This window comes from Lonchura striata, chromosome 10 (assembly GCF_046129695.1).
Source record: "Lonchura striata isolate bLonStr1 chromosome 10, bLonStr1.mat, whole genome shotgun sequence".
Lineage (NCBI taxonomy): Eukaryota > Metazoa > Chordata > Aves > Passeriformes > Estrildidae > Lonchura > Lonchura striata.
In genome coordinates this window covers 21335801-21356621 of record NC_134612.1, presented here as the reverse complement: position 1 = coordinate 21356621, position 20821 = coordinate 21335801, and the positions used below count along the sequence as shown (strand labels likewise).

The window sequence follows — 20821 nt, the reverse complement described above, 5'->3', positions numbered from 1 at the left end:
AAATGAGAGTCATGGTGAGGAGCACAAAAAAAGGAAACGTGTGGGTTTGATCAATGCGTTCAATTTTTTCTTTTTTTCCCCCCTGCTTATAGTTCAGCTATATACTTTTATTCTGTTCTAGCATTTGGAGGGGAGAAAAAGAAGCAGAAATTATAGCAAGAATTTTGTGGTTTTTTCAGTAAATTGGGTTCTGACTTGTCTTCTGTAGAGATACTTCATCCACTAGCCTAGTTCTGGGTTAGGGATAATTTTGCTACACAGTAAGAAACTGTTAAATAAACCTAGTGGGCATGCAGCTGAGTGGGTTTTGATTTTTTGCTCTTTTTTAGATGTCATCAAAAAACGTTTTTTAAAGACTTGTCATCTCTTTCTTCATATTCTGTCATGTTCATTGTGTCACTGGTGGAAGCAGAATGATTCTATTTGCTGCTTGTGCTTTCTTTGCCTTAGTTACTATTAGGGCTTACATCTAAATTAAAGATAATTATGAGCATATATGAAAGAAAAAACTTGCATTGAATCAGGAATGAATACATCCTTAATGTATCACTCAGAAAAGCTGTGGCATATGCTGCTGAAATATGTTTCATTTAATTAAAAACCTTCAAGGTTTGTACATTTCTGCTTGAATTGCTTAACTGATGTAGATCATAGAAGTGGAGCTGGTCTTGTGGGAATACTGTAAGAACAACAAAAACTACTTCTTTGCCTTAAAATGCACCCTTTACTTGTCATGACTTTCTAGTATCTCATTGAAAAGTATTTATATTTTCATGCCTTTTATCTTATTTAAGACGAGGGGATTTTAGTGGAACATCTTGGAGCTTTGGAGTTTTCATAAGGAAAGGACATAATTGGCCAAATTAACACTGTCACAGTCCTCACTGCAGTACAGCATTAGTCTGCAAGGCTTGGCAGTGATCACTGGCTGCATACATGTCCTAAACATACCAGGAAGGGCAATTCACTATTACACATGAATCAGACTGAAATTGCTGTACTTTGTGCTGGAGACTAAACCTCCAAATTCATGTTTGAGGAATCTATGCTGCACTTCAGGTATTACAGCCTGGTTGTACTCCTGAGATTTTTATATGCCTACCTACAGCATCTCATCCTAGCTAAAAATGTTCTGTGACACTGCAAAACATCTCCTCTCTCAGGCCAGGGGTTGGGCTAAGGGTGCCTTGTAAGCAGAACTCTCAAGAAGCTGCTGATGAGCATTTTCTATATTCTTACTCGCCTTTATTTCTTCCTACTTTTATGTATTCAGGTATAATCACTTAAAGGTGTGTAAATTGCTTTCAGAGGATTGAAATGTATAATACCTTGCATGATCACATTTGTCTTCAGTGCATTATTTGCAAGTTGTGTTCCAGACCCTCAGATAGTCTCACCTCAATTCTTAAAAGCAACTTCAAAGGGACCTAACACATAGAGAACCCTCCTCCAGAATAGCCCTACACTGTGAAAGATTATTTTAATTGTATTTCCCTGTAAATAGCTGCAGGTGTAAATTTAATTTCTCTGTAAACAGTTTAAGGTGTAAGCTTGCTTTTGCTTTTTTTTATTTTATTTTTTTGTTTGGGATATTTATTTTATTATTTGGGGTATTCTTGCCCACAGTCTTTTTCAGGTACTCTGTGTTTTTCTGTTGGAGGCTGTTGGCAGGGTGAGGAGAGCTCTGCTTTAGAGCTCATCAGAGCACAGGTCTTGTGTGTCAGTCATAGGAAAAATATGGAAGCAGTCATGAAAAATTGGAAAGTAAACAGAAAGAAATACAGTCATTTGATTTACAGGCTGACACTTGTCATTTTCATGAGGAGGCAAAGAAAACAGTGAATTTCCAAAGGTTGTAAGAGTTGAAGAAAGTACTTTTTAAAATTTTCTATTCTCATCTTGGACAGTTCCCTGAATTTTCATAGAAACTTTAGTAAACATGTTCTTGTTATTAACTTAGCTATTTCTACCAACTTCTCAGTTTTATTTGAACATGTGAAGCAGTACAAACTTTTCAGAGAGAAACTAACCAATGCTTTTCCAAATTGATTCTGAGTCCTTATTCATTCATTGAAATCTTTCTTAATTAGAAGAAGAAAAAAAAAATATAATGACCGTTCATTCTTCTCATTATTTGCATGAGCATTTCAGAGCCACTTGAACTTAATCTAAGCAACTCATTAGCAAAGTTCTGTAAACTTCTAATTTTTGGATGTATGTTTTTTCTGTATTTTCTGAAAAGCAGAACAAATCATTGGTGAGTATATATACTGTTGTAAAATCCTGCAGTCTCCTCTGATCCATAATTGTGTTTCTAGGACTATTTTACCATAATTTCCTTAGCTGAAGTGGACTTTCAAGCTTCCATTCTTGTATGACTAGGTAAGTAATAAAATTATTGAAGTGCGACTTTGAGAATGAGGAACTAATAACTTTAAATTTACTGTCTGTCCCAATAATTGTAGTTTTCAAAGTATTTCAAAAGGCAGCCTAGAAATCTTGCTTTTAGTGTCCATGTAAGGCAATACTTGAGATGATCTTGAGCCATGTGGTTTTAAGAAGATTTTTAATGTTAAGAAATAAGCTCTTTCTCACTTTCAGTTTGGTCTATTTAGTCCCCTGAGTTTTGTTGCTTTTCTTGCTAGGCTTAGTGGTTTTAATTCAAAGAAAGTAATGAAGAGAAAAATGCAAAACACATCCTTACACTGCTAAACAGCCACAGTAATATGTTTAGAAAATGTATTGAGCTGCCTAATCCAAAGCTCATGGAAACTGAATGCAGATTGATGGCAGTGGGATGTAATTAGGCTTGGCTGACTTTTTTTTTTTTTTAACCCTTGTGAGTTAAATAAGATCACTTTCCATGAGAAGCAGATAGTGAGGGAAGGGTTGACAATAGCAGAACTAAGAGCCAAGGTTGCCTGGTGTCCACTCACGTCTTTGAACCAATAATTGCTTTTGAAAGGTTATTTCAAGGCTCAGCATCCATTTTCAGAGGGACTGGTGGCACTGGCAGATAAGCAGTGTGGGATCTTGCTGACTCCATCCCTTTCAGCTTTACTTAGTACCTGCCAGCTAACCTGGGGTAGGGAAACACATCCTCCAGTTAACATCCCCAGCAATACAAGAGGATTCTTTTCAGCAGACTAAAATCCAAAACGAGTTCTATATTTTTGGGGTGGTTTTTCTGGTTTTTTTTTTCCTTTTCCCAAGTCAGAGCTGTAAGACACAAGACTGTGGTGAGAGTTCTGCTGACCTTCACTGTTTAGAATAATGCTTGTAGTCAGTGTAGATGACTACACATAGGTTTTTTATTTGCATTAGTCTAGACAGACTTTGTGACATGCTGCTGACTTTCTTTCCCCTCAAATGTGAATTCAGAATGAAAATAAAATACCATGGATGAGATACTGTGACCCATTATGATAACTCATGCTAATTGAAGTTAGATTTCAGGATTTATGAATTATCTCTGCTCGTTAGATTAAGCTAAAGAACTTTGAGGTCATTTAGTCCATTTGTGCTGGTACAATATACTCACTTCCTTTCTTCCTAGGTTGTATTTAACTACACAGAGAAAAGTCTTGTGGTGCTTTATTTGATTAACTGTTCCACAATCCAAAATGACTTCTCACAAAATTTTTTCCTTCTCTTGTTCAATTGAAATAGTTTTCCCTTAATTACATCACTTTTGGTTGTTTCTTTTAATTTTTACTTGGAAACTTGAATGTCCTATAACTACTGTGTTCTGAATTTCATTAGTAAAAGAATTCTTTATTTTGAGATCAAAGAATTCTGATATACATTAGCACTTTAATTATAAGCTACAGAATGATAACTGAATGAATAGGGTGAAGGCTTTTTAGACTAGCAGGGCTGACAATTAAAAAGGCTTTGGCATGACTTGCAGCGTAGCCTATTCTTTTTTTTTTTTTTTTTTGTTAAATATTGCTATTATTGTAAATGAAGATTAATAATCAGTAATAGCTACTGGGCTCTTTTAATGTAATATTCTTCACAAATAAACCCCTCAGCTTAGATGGTACTGGTGCTCCCCTTCACATCCCCTCTTTTGCAAATATCAGTTGGTATTTAAGTAGAGTAAGCAGAAAAATAACTCTGTCTTCAGTCAAGTTCAACCTCTGTCTCGGAGACAGAGAATTGCTGGAGGACTGGAGGTAAAATAAAGATTAACAAATCAGCATAATATAATGGTCTAATCTAATATTGTGTCTGGAGTCTGCTGTTCTTGGACTGGAAAACTGAAATATTTGGGAATGGGCAGACACAGTGATGCCTCCAGTCTCCCCTGGGACAGCCCCGCTGCCTGCGACCCTCAGCAGCACCCAGCCAGCAGTGCTTAAAACTGCCAGATTTAGCATCATTTCCACTTTCCCTGTTTCAAATGTCTTGAGAGGTCAGTATTGATAGAGTGAAATGGAGTTAAATGGTGTTAGGAAACTTGGAGTCTGTTACTTGTTACTCAGTCATTTTGCCTAATAAGTGAATTCTAAAATCTGTCATTTTCTAAAATTTGTCTCTAAGTGAAAACTAATATTTTTTTTCTTTAAACCTAGTGTTAAATTATTTATTCTCTTCAATTTATCATTCCAAAAATATCCCATTATTGGATGAAGCTTGGATGACTATATTGTTGGTTAGAGTTCAGAATCTTGCAGTATTATCCTGCTGTACCCAAAAGATCAGAACAGTTCCTGGAAGGCTTTTTAGTTGTTCTGAAAATAAAAGTGAAAAACTTTAAAATGTATTTTGTGCTTTTGATGTATGATGTAGACATAGTGCAGTATCTTCTAGAAATTTCACTCTGATATCAAAATTCTTTTGAAGATTATTTTTACTGGGTTTAAAGCTATTCAGAGTACCTCAAATGCCCATACACATTGCCTTTCTACTGGCTGGGGGAAGGGAAATTCTCAGAGTCTATAAAGTCCTAATGTATTTTAAAGTATGAAAATTAATATTATATGCAATTGCATCTCTCTTCAGTTTTAACATACGGAAGAGTTTTGAGATGAGTTTTTCTCTAATCTGTGAATTGAAGTGCACTTACACACATGCGTGACTGTATCACTTTGGATGCTACCACTAATTTATTTGTTCATTTTGGGGGGGAACTGTGTAAAATTTGGAATTTTACGTCATATGGGGGAGTTATGCTGAATGCACAGATTACAGTATGCTAAAGGACATTTTAGTATTCTGATAAGTTTTCATTCTAGAGAATTTTTTTAACTCCATCCTTTTCTCCCTGGCTTTGTGATCAAACCATTTCTCTTCATTGTAATTGCCTCTTATCTTGACATATTTGCCTTGCAAGTCTTTTTTCCTCCTGTAATCCATCTATAGTGTTATGTCAAAATGATGTTCCTCAGCTGTCTTTTTAATCTTGCCTTCTCCTCTTCCAGACATTGCCCAGGCTCCTATTGATGGTCTGCAGCAAATTCCAACTTGATTTTTTTTCTAAATAGTTTGCTTTTTCCAGACTCCATCTCTTTCACTCTCCAGACTCCTCAACTACTTCCTTTTCATCTTACCTTTCACTAAAGTGATCAGATCTTCACCCATGCTATCCTTATATTTGGAATAGCAAATAGTAGCATTTCCTACAGTATTGGAAGATTATATTCTTTTAAAATGTGCTTCTCTGTGTAATATTTCTTGTTTCCATCAGATCGTGCTGCCTTTGTCCCTTTAACACAGAACCCACCTAAAGATACAGTGGAATGAAATAGCCATCATAATTTAATGATTTTAGTAACAGGTGTATGATTATAGACCCAGATGTGCCAATAAATCTCAATTTTACCTTCAGATACTTTGAGCTTTACAGCTAGTGATCCTTATGAATTTCAAAAGCCATTCTATGACCTGAGTTTCCTTTCTCTGTTTATGTAAATATTCTGTAATGGGAAAGATTATTTATTATATCTTTAATCAGTGTTTATCAGGGACAAGTTAGAAAGATGAGGGAGTCTCTTTTTCAGACAAAGTGGCTGTCTTAGGAACATCCCAGCTAATTATAAAATACTTCAGCAAGTTCAGCAAACTGACCTGGGATTTCCTAACACTCAAAGAGTTTGTCAGATTTGGCATTTCCCCCAAGCCTTAGGGGGAGGTTGCTCAACCCAAACACATTCATCTTTAATTAATTTTTTATTTTTAAAATAAAACAAGCAACCTTACCCTACCTTTATTTGAGAAATTATACTGTTTAATTATAGACTTCTTTTTGAGGTTTAAGTTTAAAATTATTACTATAAGTCAACTGATTACATTTTATTTTAGTTACATTGAAGATTGAATGTTCTGATACAAAAAACAGTGGGAAAAAATTCACAGAAATTCTACTTTTGCGTTCTGATATTTGTAAGAAGCTTAAATACATTTTTGGCTTGGTAAATCCTATGCAAGTGAATCCAAGAGCAGAATCTAACCCTAATTGTAGTAATTGCGTAAGAAGGAAATTGAGCCTTTTTGTGAAAGTGGCAGCAAATCTTGGTGTCTGGGGGTAGCCCCAGTGAATTCTCCCCTGGGGGAGAGTGTGCCTTTGGCTGTGGATGGGTCTTTTCTGGGAGCTCTGTACTGCAGCACGATGCATCTTCAGCTTCCCTGGGATCCTCAGCTCCGTGGGTCACTGGTGGCTGTCCCTCAGGGCCAGTCTGTCGTGTTTAATGAACTGTCACTGCTCCAATCCTGACTGATCACAGCCACCTAAAGAGGAAAAATTTGTCGTACCTTTGCATCAAGAGGTGGCACGAGAGAAAAGAGCAATATTTTCCCTGTATAACTATTAAATATCTCAGCTTTTCTGAGTTTGAGAGGATAGGGAGACTTTAATATATAATGTCATTAATCTTTCCATAATGCTTGTTCTGTTGAGTATGCTGAATTGACTGTCCAAGTTTGACAAGTTCCTCAACCCATCACAGATGATTTTCTTCAATTGTTTCAACTCTTAAATTCAGTTTCTTTCTTTCATTGTCCCTGGTTCTCCATAAATTCTAAGGACTGGCTACTGCCTAGCATATATTCTTTCAGTATGGCCACGTAGAAGACATAATTGCAAATAAAATTTGGGCTAACCAGAGACTCCTCTAATAGCATTTCCTCATCCTCATCTCACAGTCTCCACAGTCGGGTCTGACTCATTTTGAAGGTCATGCAATGCAAAATTTAAGGATGGTGGTATATTAATGCATCTCAGTCCTGATATTGTGATCATTAATGTTGAAAAAGTGTATAAATGGAATTGAAATAGATGAGAAAAAGTAGAAAAAAATGTATTGTCACAATAATGGAAGAAAAATAATAATGAACATCCAGGACAATGTTCAGTGCTGAAGCAGATTATATGCATTATTTTAATTAAGAGTGCTTAATAGTACATATGGTTTTCCTTGAATAATAATTGCATGCTGATGAAGTATGATTAGAGACTTTTTTTTTTTTTGAGTTCAATTAAATCAAATCCATTTCTGTAAAAGGAGAGTGATTAAAAAGATGATATCGAGGTCTAAACTGAAGGCTGTGGCTGAAGCTTCTTATTGCCAATTTCTTTATTATTACTCTCCTGTGATGACTATTATCTAGTTTTTAACAATGCTATAAGTTTCAGACCCAGTCCTGTAGATTCAGTGGAAGAAGTGGCTTTACAGATCAAACAGAAACCTGGGAAGTCTTTGGATGTCCTTGGGATCCTGGGGTCATTCCAGCCTGGGAAGACTCTTGGTTCACACATGTATCTTGAAGTGTGTGAGGAGATATTCTGATTAACCAGGGCTCTAAGGCAACATTCTGTTTTCTGGGCCGATCTGTTTCTATTTTGTGAACCTGGGTGATTAAATGCAGGCTTGCACTGCTGTTTTTTTTCTCTCTAAGTCATTACTGTCTGCCTTGGAAGGCTCCAGGACCAGCAGGGCCCAGCCAACTGTCTGGCAACTGTTAACAAAATTATCAATTATCTTGTTGAGACCCATCATCTCGTGCTTTGATTATCCTGTGAGTAGGGAGAGCTGGTTGTGCGAGCATCCTGATGGGTGCCCTAAACACACACATCAGGCAGGGAAAGGGAATGATGCTCATTAACTGGGAGCAAACACAGGGGAGGTTGTCCAGTAGCATGGCAAGTCTTGGTGTCCAGGCTCTTAATCACAGCCTGGTTTGTGTTTTCATACCAGTCCACAGGAATCTGCACTGATGCCTCTTGTCTGTTACTCTGAGGGGACTTTTACTTTCTTTGCTTCAAACTTCCTTTATAACAAGAAAAAAAAATGCATTTTTTGTGCATAAGTGTGTGCACTAATAGCTAACTGCATGTTTTGTCCTGAAAATTTCTGTATTACATATGCAAATAAAGAAACAAGCTATGTAGTTTTGGTTTAACGTAGTTAACATCTGTCCACAATGCAATTTCTGTATATGATCATTGTCAATGGAGATCTTTCACTCTGATCTATAGAGATAAATTTTGCATCATATTTCATTATCTATTTCTCTTTGTACCAGAACAATAGCTGGATCTGTTTCCTCAGGACTGCCTGTAGCCAGCTTCAGGCAGCTAACATTGCTTATTTTAAAAGGATCCAGCACTGCTTTTCCTGTGCAGTGATGGTATCTGGGTATTATGGGAATGCTATGTGCAAATCATTCTGCTTTAAATCAAACTTTTCAGTATTTGTCATCCTCAGAGTCCACAGCTGAGAATCAGAGAAACCTGGCTTTAACATTGGAGCTAAAAAAGAATTAACACTAGAGCAAACTTTTTAAATTCTCTATAAGAAATCCAGCATGAGGTTTTGTAAAGATTTAAAGATTTGTATTGTCATGGTGTGGCCTCTTCAGCCAGAGCTCAAGTGCAGAAGACCATTCTGCTGCATCCTTCTGCACGCTCATAACCATGCAAACTGAGGAAAAGGCCAACTAACTCTTTTTCCTAAGGTTTTAGTCTAGTGGCCCTTCTAGAAGTTAATTCAACATGCATAAATATGAAGTAGATTATTAGAAAATCATCTGGAGATTATTGCTGCTTACATTTATGTGCTCCACAGTTGACTTCATGGCTTGCTGTGTGAGCAGGAACCCTGTGCAGACAGAAAGTGGCTCTGCCTCAGTTCCAAACAAAGTGGCTTGAGCACAGGTTCAGTGCACAGTGCCAAGCCTAACTCAATAAAGCCATTAGCTTGGAAGTGAGTTAATCATCCCTCTTCTCTGCCCCTGTGGTAACAAAAGCACGAGAACTGCCAGAAATGGGCCAGGCTCTGGCTGTGTGAGGAGCAGCGTGATGTGGATGGAAGGTAGGAGTGCAAAGAAACTCTGGATAATATCAAGGAGTTATAACCCAGGGCATGGGGAATTGTTCCTCACTATAAATTAATCCAATTTAAAATATTTCTTAATAGAAAAGTATAAAATCCTGAGTTGGAAGGGATCTGCAAGGATCACTCCTGGGACAACGTCACCAATCACACCGTGATATTAGAAAATTCACATAAAGGCACTTAGATACACAAGAAACATACATCTCCATATACTTATAATCTGAAATGCAGTGATTTCTACGTGTACACAAAAAGCAAAGCAGAAATAAGTAGGAGTTTCTTTTTTGTGCAGGAAACTGAAATGATTAGTCCTAGCTGTGAATGAAATCCATACAAAATGTACTTTCACTTCTCTGAGTGCTGTACACTACTAAATTGGCCAACGAATTAGATTTTAAGCAAATTATATACTTCTAACCTTAATTTATCAGTGCCTCAGAACCTCATCATGAATCATGTAGAAAACATAGTGTATGATCATGTAAATAGAGATCTGTATTCCAGAGCCAGCCTAAGTTACCATAGTCCTGGATTATCTTAATATGTAATTTTGGGGATGCCTAGTGCTGTGTGCCACCCTAATAGAAACAGTCAAGTGCTGCTTGCTGTGCACAGGATACCTGAAGAGAGGGAATATCCATGTTTTATTCACAATCACTTTTACTTCCTAATCAATATTTTCTGTGCTAAGAGTAAATAAAACAATATTAAATTATTTGGGGGCAAGGAGGGTTGAAATAAAATATTTAATATTTGCAAGAACTCACACTTTCCTTGTTCAGAAAGAAGTATTTCTTATGAATTAATGTGCTGTGGTTCACCTGCTGTAGCACAGACTCACCATAGTCCTTTCTCAGAGAGCCCTCTACTGTCCTAAAATACAGCTGTTGCATTCAGTGTCTGATACCCCAAAATACCATTTGATCTGTGGTGTAAATACATGCCCTGGTGCCAAGGTAGATTTCAATAAGGGGGGAAAAGAAACCAAAACAAAACAAAAAACAAACACATGTTTTTACTGAATATTTAAGAAATTTGAATTTTTGAATTTTGGCAACTTTAATGCAAAATGGACATTATGGCCAGATTTCTATTTCTATGCCTAATCATGGGAATGTGGTTTTCAGAAAGATAGAGGCTCAAAAAACTGGCTGTGTCCTCATGTTCCTGCTTCTGATTTTTCTTTTGTGTATCAGCTAACTTCTTTGGAAGGTGATGAATATAAAAAAACCTGCTGTGTAGACTGATTCTGCAGGAAATTTTTCCCCAGTAAATTGAGATCCCACTATTAAGAATGCTCATTAATTTATCATGAGTCTCACTACTGCTGCCATTCATCTGGTAACACTAGGTGCTGAAATTGTTATTGCCAGGGAATCACAGATTTCATTTAAATAGATTCAATTTCTCATGTTTAATTAAAGAAGTCTGATAACATTAAGGAAGTTGAGTGGATAGGGGGAACCAGAAGAAGCATATTCATGAAATTTGCCTATATTAATAAAACTATTTTTTACATTTTTCAGGGGAGATAAGGTGGGGAAGGCTGATTAGTTTATCATTTGAGATTACTAATACTGTGGTTCTGAGAGGGGATCTTAATATCTGCAGATATTCATTCTTTATTTTCATGGGTGTGGGGGCTGAAGCTGTTGTTTATGATTGGTTTCATGTCAGAAGATCTCTGCAGGTCACTCTGCTCATCAGTCTTTGTGGGAAGAGAGACCCTTGATGCAAAGGATGAACACCTGAGATTAAACAGTGCAACAGCCAGTCGTGAAAGTTAAACCTTTCCACTCACCTTAAGGAGGGAAAAAGAGGGAAAAACAGTTCTTTTCAGCAGTGTCATTGATCCCTCTAAAGAGTACAGAATTTTGCCATGTTCCTTCCCCATCCATGACCCCCAGGGGCAATGTATGAAGGGAGAGGTGCAGGGTGTGAGGGCAAATGTGACTAGAAAACAACAATGCTGATATCAGAGGAAGCTGAGGCTCAGAGCTGCCCATTCCCAAGGATTGTTTGGGTCTGTAGCAGGCAGTCTTAGGGATGGGGGGATGTTGAGTTTGTAGCTGAGAATCTGCATAGGTCTGCACTACCATGTCACATCACCTCTCCTCTCACATAGTTTGTCATGGTTGTGGTGGATAAGCTGCCACATGTGTGCTGGTTTCCTCTGGAAGTGCACAGCTGTCAGTAAAGTGTTGTTAACATGCACAGAATAAAATTTTAAAAATATGTTACAGAGGTATAGGGCTTGAAATGCAAAGGAGTTGCTGCTGCACAGCTCAGGTTTCAAGTGGCTGAGCCTAATTCTTTCCAGCAGGTAAAACTGGAGTGCAACACTGCTGAAGACATTGTTTACAGAAGGATAAACATGGCATTTACTTCATTTTTTAAGTTATGTTGTTTGTAACTTGGCATATGAAGAGATCTGAGATGTCTGTTTAGATTTTAACTCTGCTAATGTAACTAAAAATGTCCTAAAGGCTCAGCACTTCCACCCTCTGAGGTTTGCATAGCACAGGCTGGATACATCAGTTTCAAATTCCAGTAATCAAAAAAAAAAATAAACCCAAAAAACAAAACAAAACAAAAAAAACCCGAAAAACCAAAACAAACAAACAAACAAAAAAAAAAAAACCAAAAAAACAACAAAGCTCACAAGACTGACATGTAAACTTCTGTGTTAAAGGAATTCCTGCACGCTGCATGCTGATGTTTATTCTAGCAGATTGATCTCTCTCACACATAATATTTTCATGTCTTCATATCCACTAAATATGCTTTAATTTTATTCATCTTGCAAATTTCTGCTGCTGTGGCAGAATGGAGGATGAGTGGCTGTGCCTGCCTTGTCAGGAAAGCCAGACAGCACTCGAGGCTTGTCCCTGCCAGGCAGGCTCAGGAGCAGCATGCCCCCAAAGCAAAACTGAATCTGTGTACCAGACACTCTGTGGAGCCTTTCAATTTATCTAGCCTGGGCTTAAAGCATTCATATTTTTTAAAAAATTAAATTTGTGTGCCAGCAGACATGCTTTATGTTGCTGCTAGGCAGCTGGGATGTTTGAGGAAGAAAGTTGTCTTGAACACTGAGTTTAACTCCCTGAGAAAACAGCTGTGACATACAAAAAACCCAACCTGTGATGAATTCCACCCCCCAAACTCCACTTTATTTAATTTCCTTATTTGCACTGTAAAACAGCTAAACTGGTAACGTATATTTATGATTTGTATGGAGGAACATGTTGTGTGCATTTAATCGAGGTATTTTTTTTATGTCAGTCTTTTAGAAAGTGTTGTGGATCCACCTGATGTTCCTGAAAATTGGATTTTATAGTCAAATTAGGTTCATAGATAGGCAATAATTGGAAGAATACATAGTTCCTGAAGGAATGGTTTGTAAAACTCTGGAAGAGAAAAGAACATACAACATCATTTGGAAATGTCATGTGATACTGAATCATCTTTAACACCAGCATTTTTTTGAAGTTTGTGATTCTTCCTTTTATCTTTTGGGATCTACACAGTGTCACAGAAGTAAAAGCAGGGACAGCAGTTGTTTCCTTCCTATAAAGACGTTTATGCCTATAGGTAAAAGACCCTGAAAGAATGTTATTTTGGTATAAACCTATTTTAAATATTGAGATTTGTTTTGCAGTATTCATAGAATCACAGAATGGATTGAGTTGGAAGGGACCTTAAAACTCATCTTTGAGCTTTGCCATGGGTAGGGACACCTTCCACTAGCCCAGATTAAATCCAACCTGGCCTTGGACACTTCCAGGGATGGAGCAGCCACAGCTTCTCTGGGCACCCTGTGCCAAGGCCTCACCACCCTCACAGAGAACAAATAAGTATAAGTACAATTATTGTTACATTTTATATTAATACTTATTTTTAAAGTAATTGGAAGTTCTTTAAATAATTTTTTGTGTACTGAAAGACACCTTTCCCACAGCCAAGTGCATTGTTAGTCATTATTTTTTCTTTTTAAAATAGAAAGAAAATCATTATTGGATGAATTAGCATTTGAACTCTAAGATCTTTTCTTACACTTGATAATTGTGTAAATGTTACATGAATTATTGCGTATTGTATGTGTATTATGTATAAATGCTGTTTGAGAAATTGTCATTAGTGTTTTAGCCACCTCAGTATGGGAACAGAATCAATCATCCTGCTTTAGCTTTTCACTTCATGAGAAAATTGTCTTTACTCTTAGCTAAATTATTCTTGCATTTAATAATTCAGTAGTCAGTCTGATACATTTTTCACCTGGGAAAAGGGGGCCAAAGCTTGTCTTTATTTTCCATGTATATTCAGTGTTGCGCTCAGGGGAATGGTATATCCAAAAATAAGACTATAAATAAGAAATCAGTAGCCTTTTCTGTCTTGCTGCTTTATGTGGGTTTGATATATGCTCCTGCAGCATTATTACTTACTCTGTTCAGATCAATGCTCTGAGCTTTCCTTTACATGATTGATTTCTTCCAGATTAGCCCACGAAGTACGTGATTTAATAAACACCACTGCTACCTGTTTGCTAACACACTGTCTGCAGTCTTAGAGACTGTAAAATTTCTAAAATGCTTCAGTCAGTCATAAGATTTGGATGGTATCACTTTATTTCAGTAGGAAAAAGAAAACAGATTTGGTGTGCTGTAGTTGAAAGCAAACTAAAGTTCCTTGGAAGAAACAGAAATAAGACAAGAATTCATAAAAATGAAGCCAGATTCTGCAGGAGATAATGATAAAGTTGCTTACTACGGTATTGTCCTCTCTAAATGCCACTTTCCTGCCTCACAAAAGAAGCATTTTTCCTTGCTTTTGTGTTCTTAAAAATTGTGGCAGCAGATTGTAGAGTATCAGCAACATTATAACTATTGATGTCACTTCCTAAAATACCTATGGATATTTGTATTACCATTTAGTTAAAGTTTTAGCAGAAATGGGCTGTCAAGGAAGAATTTAAGTGTTCTCTAGAGCTGTCCTGTGACCTGTGGTGCTGTCCTGGGGTTCGGTGGGTGTGGGGTCCATGTAGAATGCCTGCTTTTATTAGGATGTTATTTCAATGTTTAGCAACTCACAGGGTGCCCATGTTCTGGGCAGTTTATCTTAAAAGAGTTCCATGCAGGACATGGAAGGATTCTGTGTGCCAGAAATATTTTTTACATTTTTATATTTTTTACAGATTTGCTTCTGGCTGGATTATGTGGACCTGGCTTAGGTACAGACTTGTACAGGTTTTAGTTTGCCCTAACAGTTTCATTTTTTGTGTTTCCATAATACCACTCTGCTATCTCTGAGACCAGTGTTTTTTAGTGCTTTCCAGACAATTTTTGTGTAATAGATGTAATTTTTTTCCAGACCTTTTTTTTGTAATAGATAATGTAATGGCTTTTGAGCATTGACGGCCAGAGGAATTGGGAAGTTTCTTCATAAGAAGTTACTGTGTAATACTTTAACACAGCTCTCCAGACATGGTATTTTTTATCTCTTAAGTTCACTCTTAGTTCTTTGCTCTTCCTGATAATGGCCTGACATACCATTATTCCTCCCTATATTTTTTCCCTCTATATAAGGTAAGTTTCTTTTTTCTTTGTGCCTTCTGTGATATTGTTTTCTCTGGAGGTAAATCTCCATAGCTTCACAGCACATCTGTGCTCAGATGTGGGCTGCAGTCTGATACACAGCATGATTCCCTTAGTCTTTACCCAAACCAGTCTGTGGTCAGGTCATTCTTTCTGTGCTTTCTGAGAAATGTTGTGAGGTTCTATTAATCTTTCTCCAGGAAACTTGTATTTCTGATATTACCCTGCTTTCATCCACTTTCTTGGGAGATGGTTTTCCTTTTCAATTGCACTACTATTGTTTTTAATATTACTGAGTCTTGTTGTCTTTCCTTGCTACTTCCTATTGTAAAATTAAAATGCTACTTTTGGCACAGAAAGGATCATATTGCTTTTGAAGGATAGATATTATTCTTGCTCCCCCAACACCTTGGGAAGAACTGTACAATATGATTCTGTTCAGTCCACATTTTTATCAACACGGTCACCATCACCTGCAGCCATCATTCTATTTTAGAACACAGCCTTACAGGTATTTTCTCCCTTTTTGCAATATCAATATATGAAGAAGATGAATGAAAGTTTCTTGCATGTTTTTGTCAGTGTGTTTTTATAGCTCCCATGAACAGTGATGGACTTGGCAGCCTGGAGACTGAAATCCTCTGTTTAATCACAGCTAGGTGTAGTTCAGCAGGAAGATGTATTTCTGTACACAGCCCCTGTAGCATGTCTAAGCCTCGAGCTGGAGAGCTGACCTTCTGTGAGCAGAAAAAAGCTCTCAGGCCACTCAGCCCCTGCCTTATCTATGAACTGTTCAAAAAGAAGCATTCATGCCATTGAGTTTTTGTGACAGGTGCTGACGTCTAGTCTGGAGTGGACTGAGAGCTTTCTTTGGGAATTTCCTTCCCTGAGTTCCTGAGAGAAAGCAGTGTTCTGTGCAGCCTGGGAGTTGTACATCTGCGTGCACTGAATTGTCACGTAACACTTCAAAAGGCAGTGGGTTTTCAGGTCAGCTTGCATTTAGCCCTAGGCTTGGTCTTCTGATCCATAATGTCTGTAATTCTTTATTTTAGTTGTGAAAACTCTCAAAATCTGATAGCTAAGGCTAGAGACTAAGTAAAATTGTAAATTTCATTCCCATGTTTAGAGTATTGAGATATTTTATTTGAAAACAAAGCAAAAAGGTCCTTCAGCCTTCAGAGAATCCTGCAGCATCCTAGGTCCAGAGAAGACACACTGCACAGAATTGTTGTGTGTAGTCATAACTTGTATTCTCTGAACATTTTGTAATGTTGCATAGCAAGGCAATGGTCCTGGTCATATTCCTTATCATAAATATGTGTTTATTTCCCTGAAAATCCAATGTAATGAGAACATGTGCTATTCCAGAAGAACATTAAATCTGCTGGAAATAATTTGACTGGGTTTTGGGTTTTTTTGTATTTTTCAGCTAACAGGACAAGTGACTTTGCAAATTGCCTCTGATCCAGTTTTGCCGTTTAATGCCCTCGACGTCGCGTTAGAAGTTCAGAACAGTCTGAAAGGTAATTTTCAATAGAGGAATACTGTTCTCCATTATTACAGGGGTGGGGGAAAGCATCATCTAATCGCTGATACATATTTTCAATATTTGAATAATAGCCAGTGATTTTACTAGTTAAATAGGGTCATTATATAATGCTGAATAAAACACAGGTTTTGTTGCTAAAGAAAGCCACAAAGTTTTTTGATTTCTTCTGATGTTACTTTTTCAATTAAGCAGTACACGTTGCCTGTAGTGTCCTAAGGCCTTTGAAAAATATTTCTGTTCATAGATTTATGAAACTCTCAAGTTGATCTGTTAAATAGAGAAGTAATTTCTATAAAATCACACCCAAACTTCACATATCCTTCAGCAAATTGTGAGATCATATCTCAAATGTAAAGACTTCACAATCTTCAGATGCTACCCCTGCATTTCATTCACTCCCGACACTACAAAGCACCACTTTTCTGTAACACATACTCATAGAAGTACGATAACTTTTGTTTAATCTTTGCCATCCATCATTGTGAAGATGTAGGAGTCAGTAGGCAAGTATTGGTCTGGAACCAGTGAGCATCTAAAAAGACAAGTGATTTTAGCTCTGTTGTGCCACATAAACATTGGTTTAGTTCAGCCTAAACACAGCAGGGGATGATCATCAAATGAAGTGTGGCTCAGCTGGTATTCCTTCAACTGAACATGAGATATCTTCTGTTGTTCTTCCTTTTTCTTTATTTTGAGTAACAGAAAACGTTGATTTAAACTGACTTTTTTCTCTCTAACTTCAGTTAGATCATTTATCTCTACAACTTCAGGGGAGAGAAAATTATTTCCTAGGCTGTAGGGCCAGCAGGATAAATCTTCTCCCAGCTGTTCACTTTGGAGTTTTGTTTAATGATTTTTCTCATGGCTTTCATGTCTTGTCTGTCTCTGAATTGTATAAAAGAACACTTTATGTTCATTTTGGAAAACATTAAGACAATGGTCCTTTCAGTTACTTAAATGAGAAGTTGTGTTTTTTTATGTGGCTCATGGATTTATTAATTCTTCAAAAGATTTTATGTTGAACAAACTTTCCAGTTCAAAGTTGGAATGTCTTAGTAAGCGCTATTCTTCTCCAACTCAATGCAAACTGTAAATGTAGAAAGATGAAGGTAAATCTGCATGACATGTAAATTCATTAGGCTTAATTTTGTGCCTCTGGGATCTGGTTCAGCCAATTCCTTTAACACAGATTTTTATTACCCATTGGACTTTCTCACATGCTTGAAGTTAAATTTTGTGTAAATATTTGAGTCACTGTTTTGCAATCTCCTGGATGTACTCACAAAAGGTTGTGTATACCTTGATGCTTGTTGATACTGCATTTATTTGCATTTCTAAAAGATTTAACTCTGTAATGTGGTGGGTGTCTATACAATTAGCTCTGCTGAATTCCATGGGGTATTACTCAGCACCTCACAGACCATTTCTTACATCCAGGATAATGTGGATGGCAAGTTAGGTCATCCCCAACATGTTCATTTGGCTCATGGCCTGTTCCAGAAAGATGGGGAAGAGGGTTTTAAGTGACACGTGTTCTCTCCCCTTGCACGCACCAGAACTCTTGGAAACAAACCACTGCTTTTGGGTTTATCTGAAAGAAAGGGTTGGGGCTGGCGACACTTATTTTTCTGCCTCCGCTGATGGTCTGATGTTTAACAGGAAACCTTGTTTCCCATAAATGATGGGAGATGGGGGCTCCAACACTGAAATCCAGGTCCCCAGGTCTAGCCAGGCTGTTGCCTGTCTAGTCACAGATGTGATATCTTAGGCAAATTCATAAATAAGTGACTGATTATAATATTGTCATTAGCTACACCTTGCAGCTGTGTGGGATTTGTGCTTTCTCTACATTTAAAGTCAAGACCTATTTTAATTTGATACAAATACATTAATATCTTGCCAGGCCTGGTATCCTATGAAAAGCCAATTAATCTTCTGAGGTAGGGTCCAGACAAGATGTCCGATCTGGTGTGTGACTGATACAAACAAAAGTGCTTTTAAGCATTCCTGTAAAAATGCTTTGTATGTATGTGCAAGTAAAAATGTACAGTCATTTGTATAGAAGTGTTTTGTATGTGTACAAGCATTTTTTATCCAGAATATATTTGTGTTTCCTGCTGAAAGCTCTTAGCACTGTGCTCCTTGTAGTTCGTCTTTAAAATCTGGAGTATGTTACAACAAGTTTCAGGGGATGGTGGAGATTCTCCAGCACCACATTAGGATTAAAAGCACTCCTGTACCTTTGCACCTGATTGTCCCAGCCATAAGTTCAGCCACCCAGTTTACAAAAATAAAGTCAGCCAGGTTGGTGTTGTCCCTCACTTGGGTGCTGTTGAAGCTGATGTCATTTTTATTGCCAGTCACTTGGACTCCTGCAAACCTTTCAAAATTGGTGTCTGCCCCAGCCCTGAATTGTGGCTGTGCAGCTCCAGGCAGGCGAGGTGAGATCCCCACTCGTGGCTGTCAGCACAGGCTGCTGGAGCAAATTGCAGCCATCTCTGATAGCCACTGGCTGAGAGGGAGAGCCTTACGAAGACAAATCGAGGGTGGATGAGAGTTCTGCTTTTCCAGAAGTGCAAGAGCCATGATTGAAAGCTCTTTGGCTGATGCAGTGTCAGCTGTGGGTGGCTTCTTATCAGCTAGGCCCTTTCTTCTCCCCAGAATGGATGTTTTACACATGTTACTGCAGCTGAAGTACTTGGGGTGATAATAGTAGGCAGCACTAGCAGAGGTTTAAAATAATCTGGTTTACAATAAGTCATTCCTAGGGAAGTCTGCATAACTTTCCACAGCTCTGCCTCTACCCATACATTTCAAAACATCGGGCTAAACTCTCTGTCCTTAGAAAAATCAATGGAGACACCTATCTCTCTCATTTACTTACTTGATGGCTGCATGCTCATTGCCTACAGCTATCTGCTGCTCTTCAGCTTGGCATCATTTTACCTGCTTGACTGTATTTCCCTGATCGTTTTGGGTGCTTTTCAGAATTACTCTCTCCTCCTGTCTCTAATGTTCAGAAAAGTTTGCTCTTTACTCTTCCTACCCTTTATTCTTGACTGCAGCAGAGGTGAAAAATGCAACAAATCTATATATAAGACAGAAATATCTCTTCTGTCATGAGACACTGGCATCTTCTCTTCAGTATCCATTCAAGGTTATTATGTATTAGTACCTTTCCTCAGCCTTTAAAAGACAGTCATGGAAAAAGGCATTTTCCACGGACAAACATTTAGTTCTGAAGGGCAAGGATGAGCATCTATTCTGTGTTAGTAGGCCATAAGTTTCAGCAGCTCTGTACAAAGTCATTGATAACTTCATAGAATCATAGAATAGTTTGGGTTGTAAGGGGCCTTTTAAAGGTCACCTGGTCCAATGCAGTGAGCAGGGAGATCTTCCAGTAGACTGAGATGCTCAGAGCCTCATCCAGCCTGGCACTGAATGTTTCCAGGTTGGGGCATCCACCACCTCCCTGGGCAGCCCAGTGTTCCACCATCCTCATTATAAAAAAATCTCCTCCTTACTCCTAGTCTAAATCTAATCTTTTGGTTTAAAACCCTTATCCCTTGTCCTATTTCAGAAGTTTGTCCCAAATTTTCTTATAAATCCCCTTTCAGTATTAAAAGAGCACAGCGAAGTCTCCCTGGAGCTGGCTCTTCTCCAGGCTCCTGTATTGACATGCACATAGTAAAATGTCACAACATTCCTCTTTAATATAACTTCTTTGAAAAAAGGCTTGGAGCAGCACCAGATGAGTTTCTTTGGGCTGTAGTTCATGGTAGCAAAATTGAAGCTGATGGCAGCACATCCTTTGCACTGTGGATGTCTGTGGATTTGTGTTTCTGCCCCTTTAGGGTGCTTCCTACAAAAATTTTCCATTCAGATTTTCTACTGCCAGGTCTGCTCATCCTATTTTGCAGAGCATGAAAACTTTTCCTAGTAAATAGAGCAAGACATCGTAGCTGATTCAGAATTTGCAAGCTAATCAAAACCTGAAGCAATTTCCCTTCTCTCTTGCATGCAAACACATGTTCACATATATGGTAAACAAGCATCATGCCTTAGAATGCTGATTTGTCTGTGCTCCCTCTCCTATCAGTACTTGTAGGCAAGTATTTTCATAACAGAGGGCACAAACAGAATTTAAAAATGTTCAACCTCAAGCTGTGCTTTTCATAAGAGCAATCAGTAACAGAGGGAAAGTATTCAGGGTCTGTAAAAATATCTGTTTGGTGTAACTTGTTTCTGAATAGGATCCAGTTGCATTTAACAAATGCAATGAAATTCAGCACTGTAATTCCCTGATCAAGAGTGCACATGCTCTTGAGTCACTTTACTGTGTT

The 20821-nt window shown here is 37.8% G+C and overlaps 1 protein-coding gene across 1 annotated transcript in view; it reads left to right on the top strand.

Moving 5' to 3' along the window:
- Positions 1-20821, top strand: part of NAALADL2 (N-acetylated alpha-linked acidic dipeptidase like 2) — a 413827-nt gene that overhangs the window by 374593 nt on the left and 18413 nt on the right. Inside the window, exon 14 of the mRNA XM_077785540.1 lies at positions 16359-16452. Within this exon, the coding sequence (XP_077641666.1) occupies positions 16359-16452 (94 nt within the window). The remainder of the gene's footprint in view (positions 1-16358; positions 16453-20821) is intronic.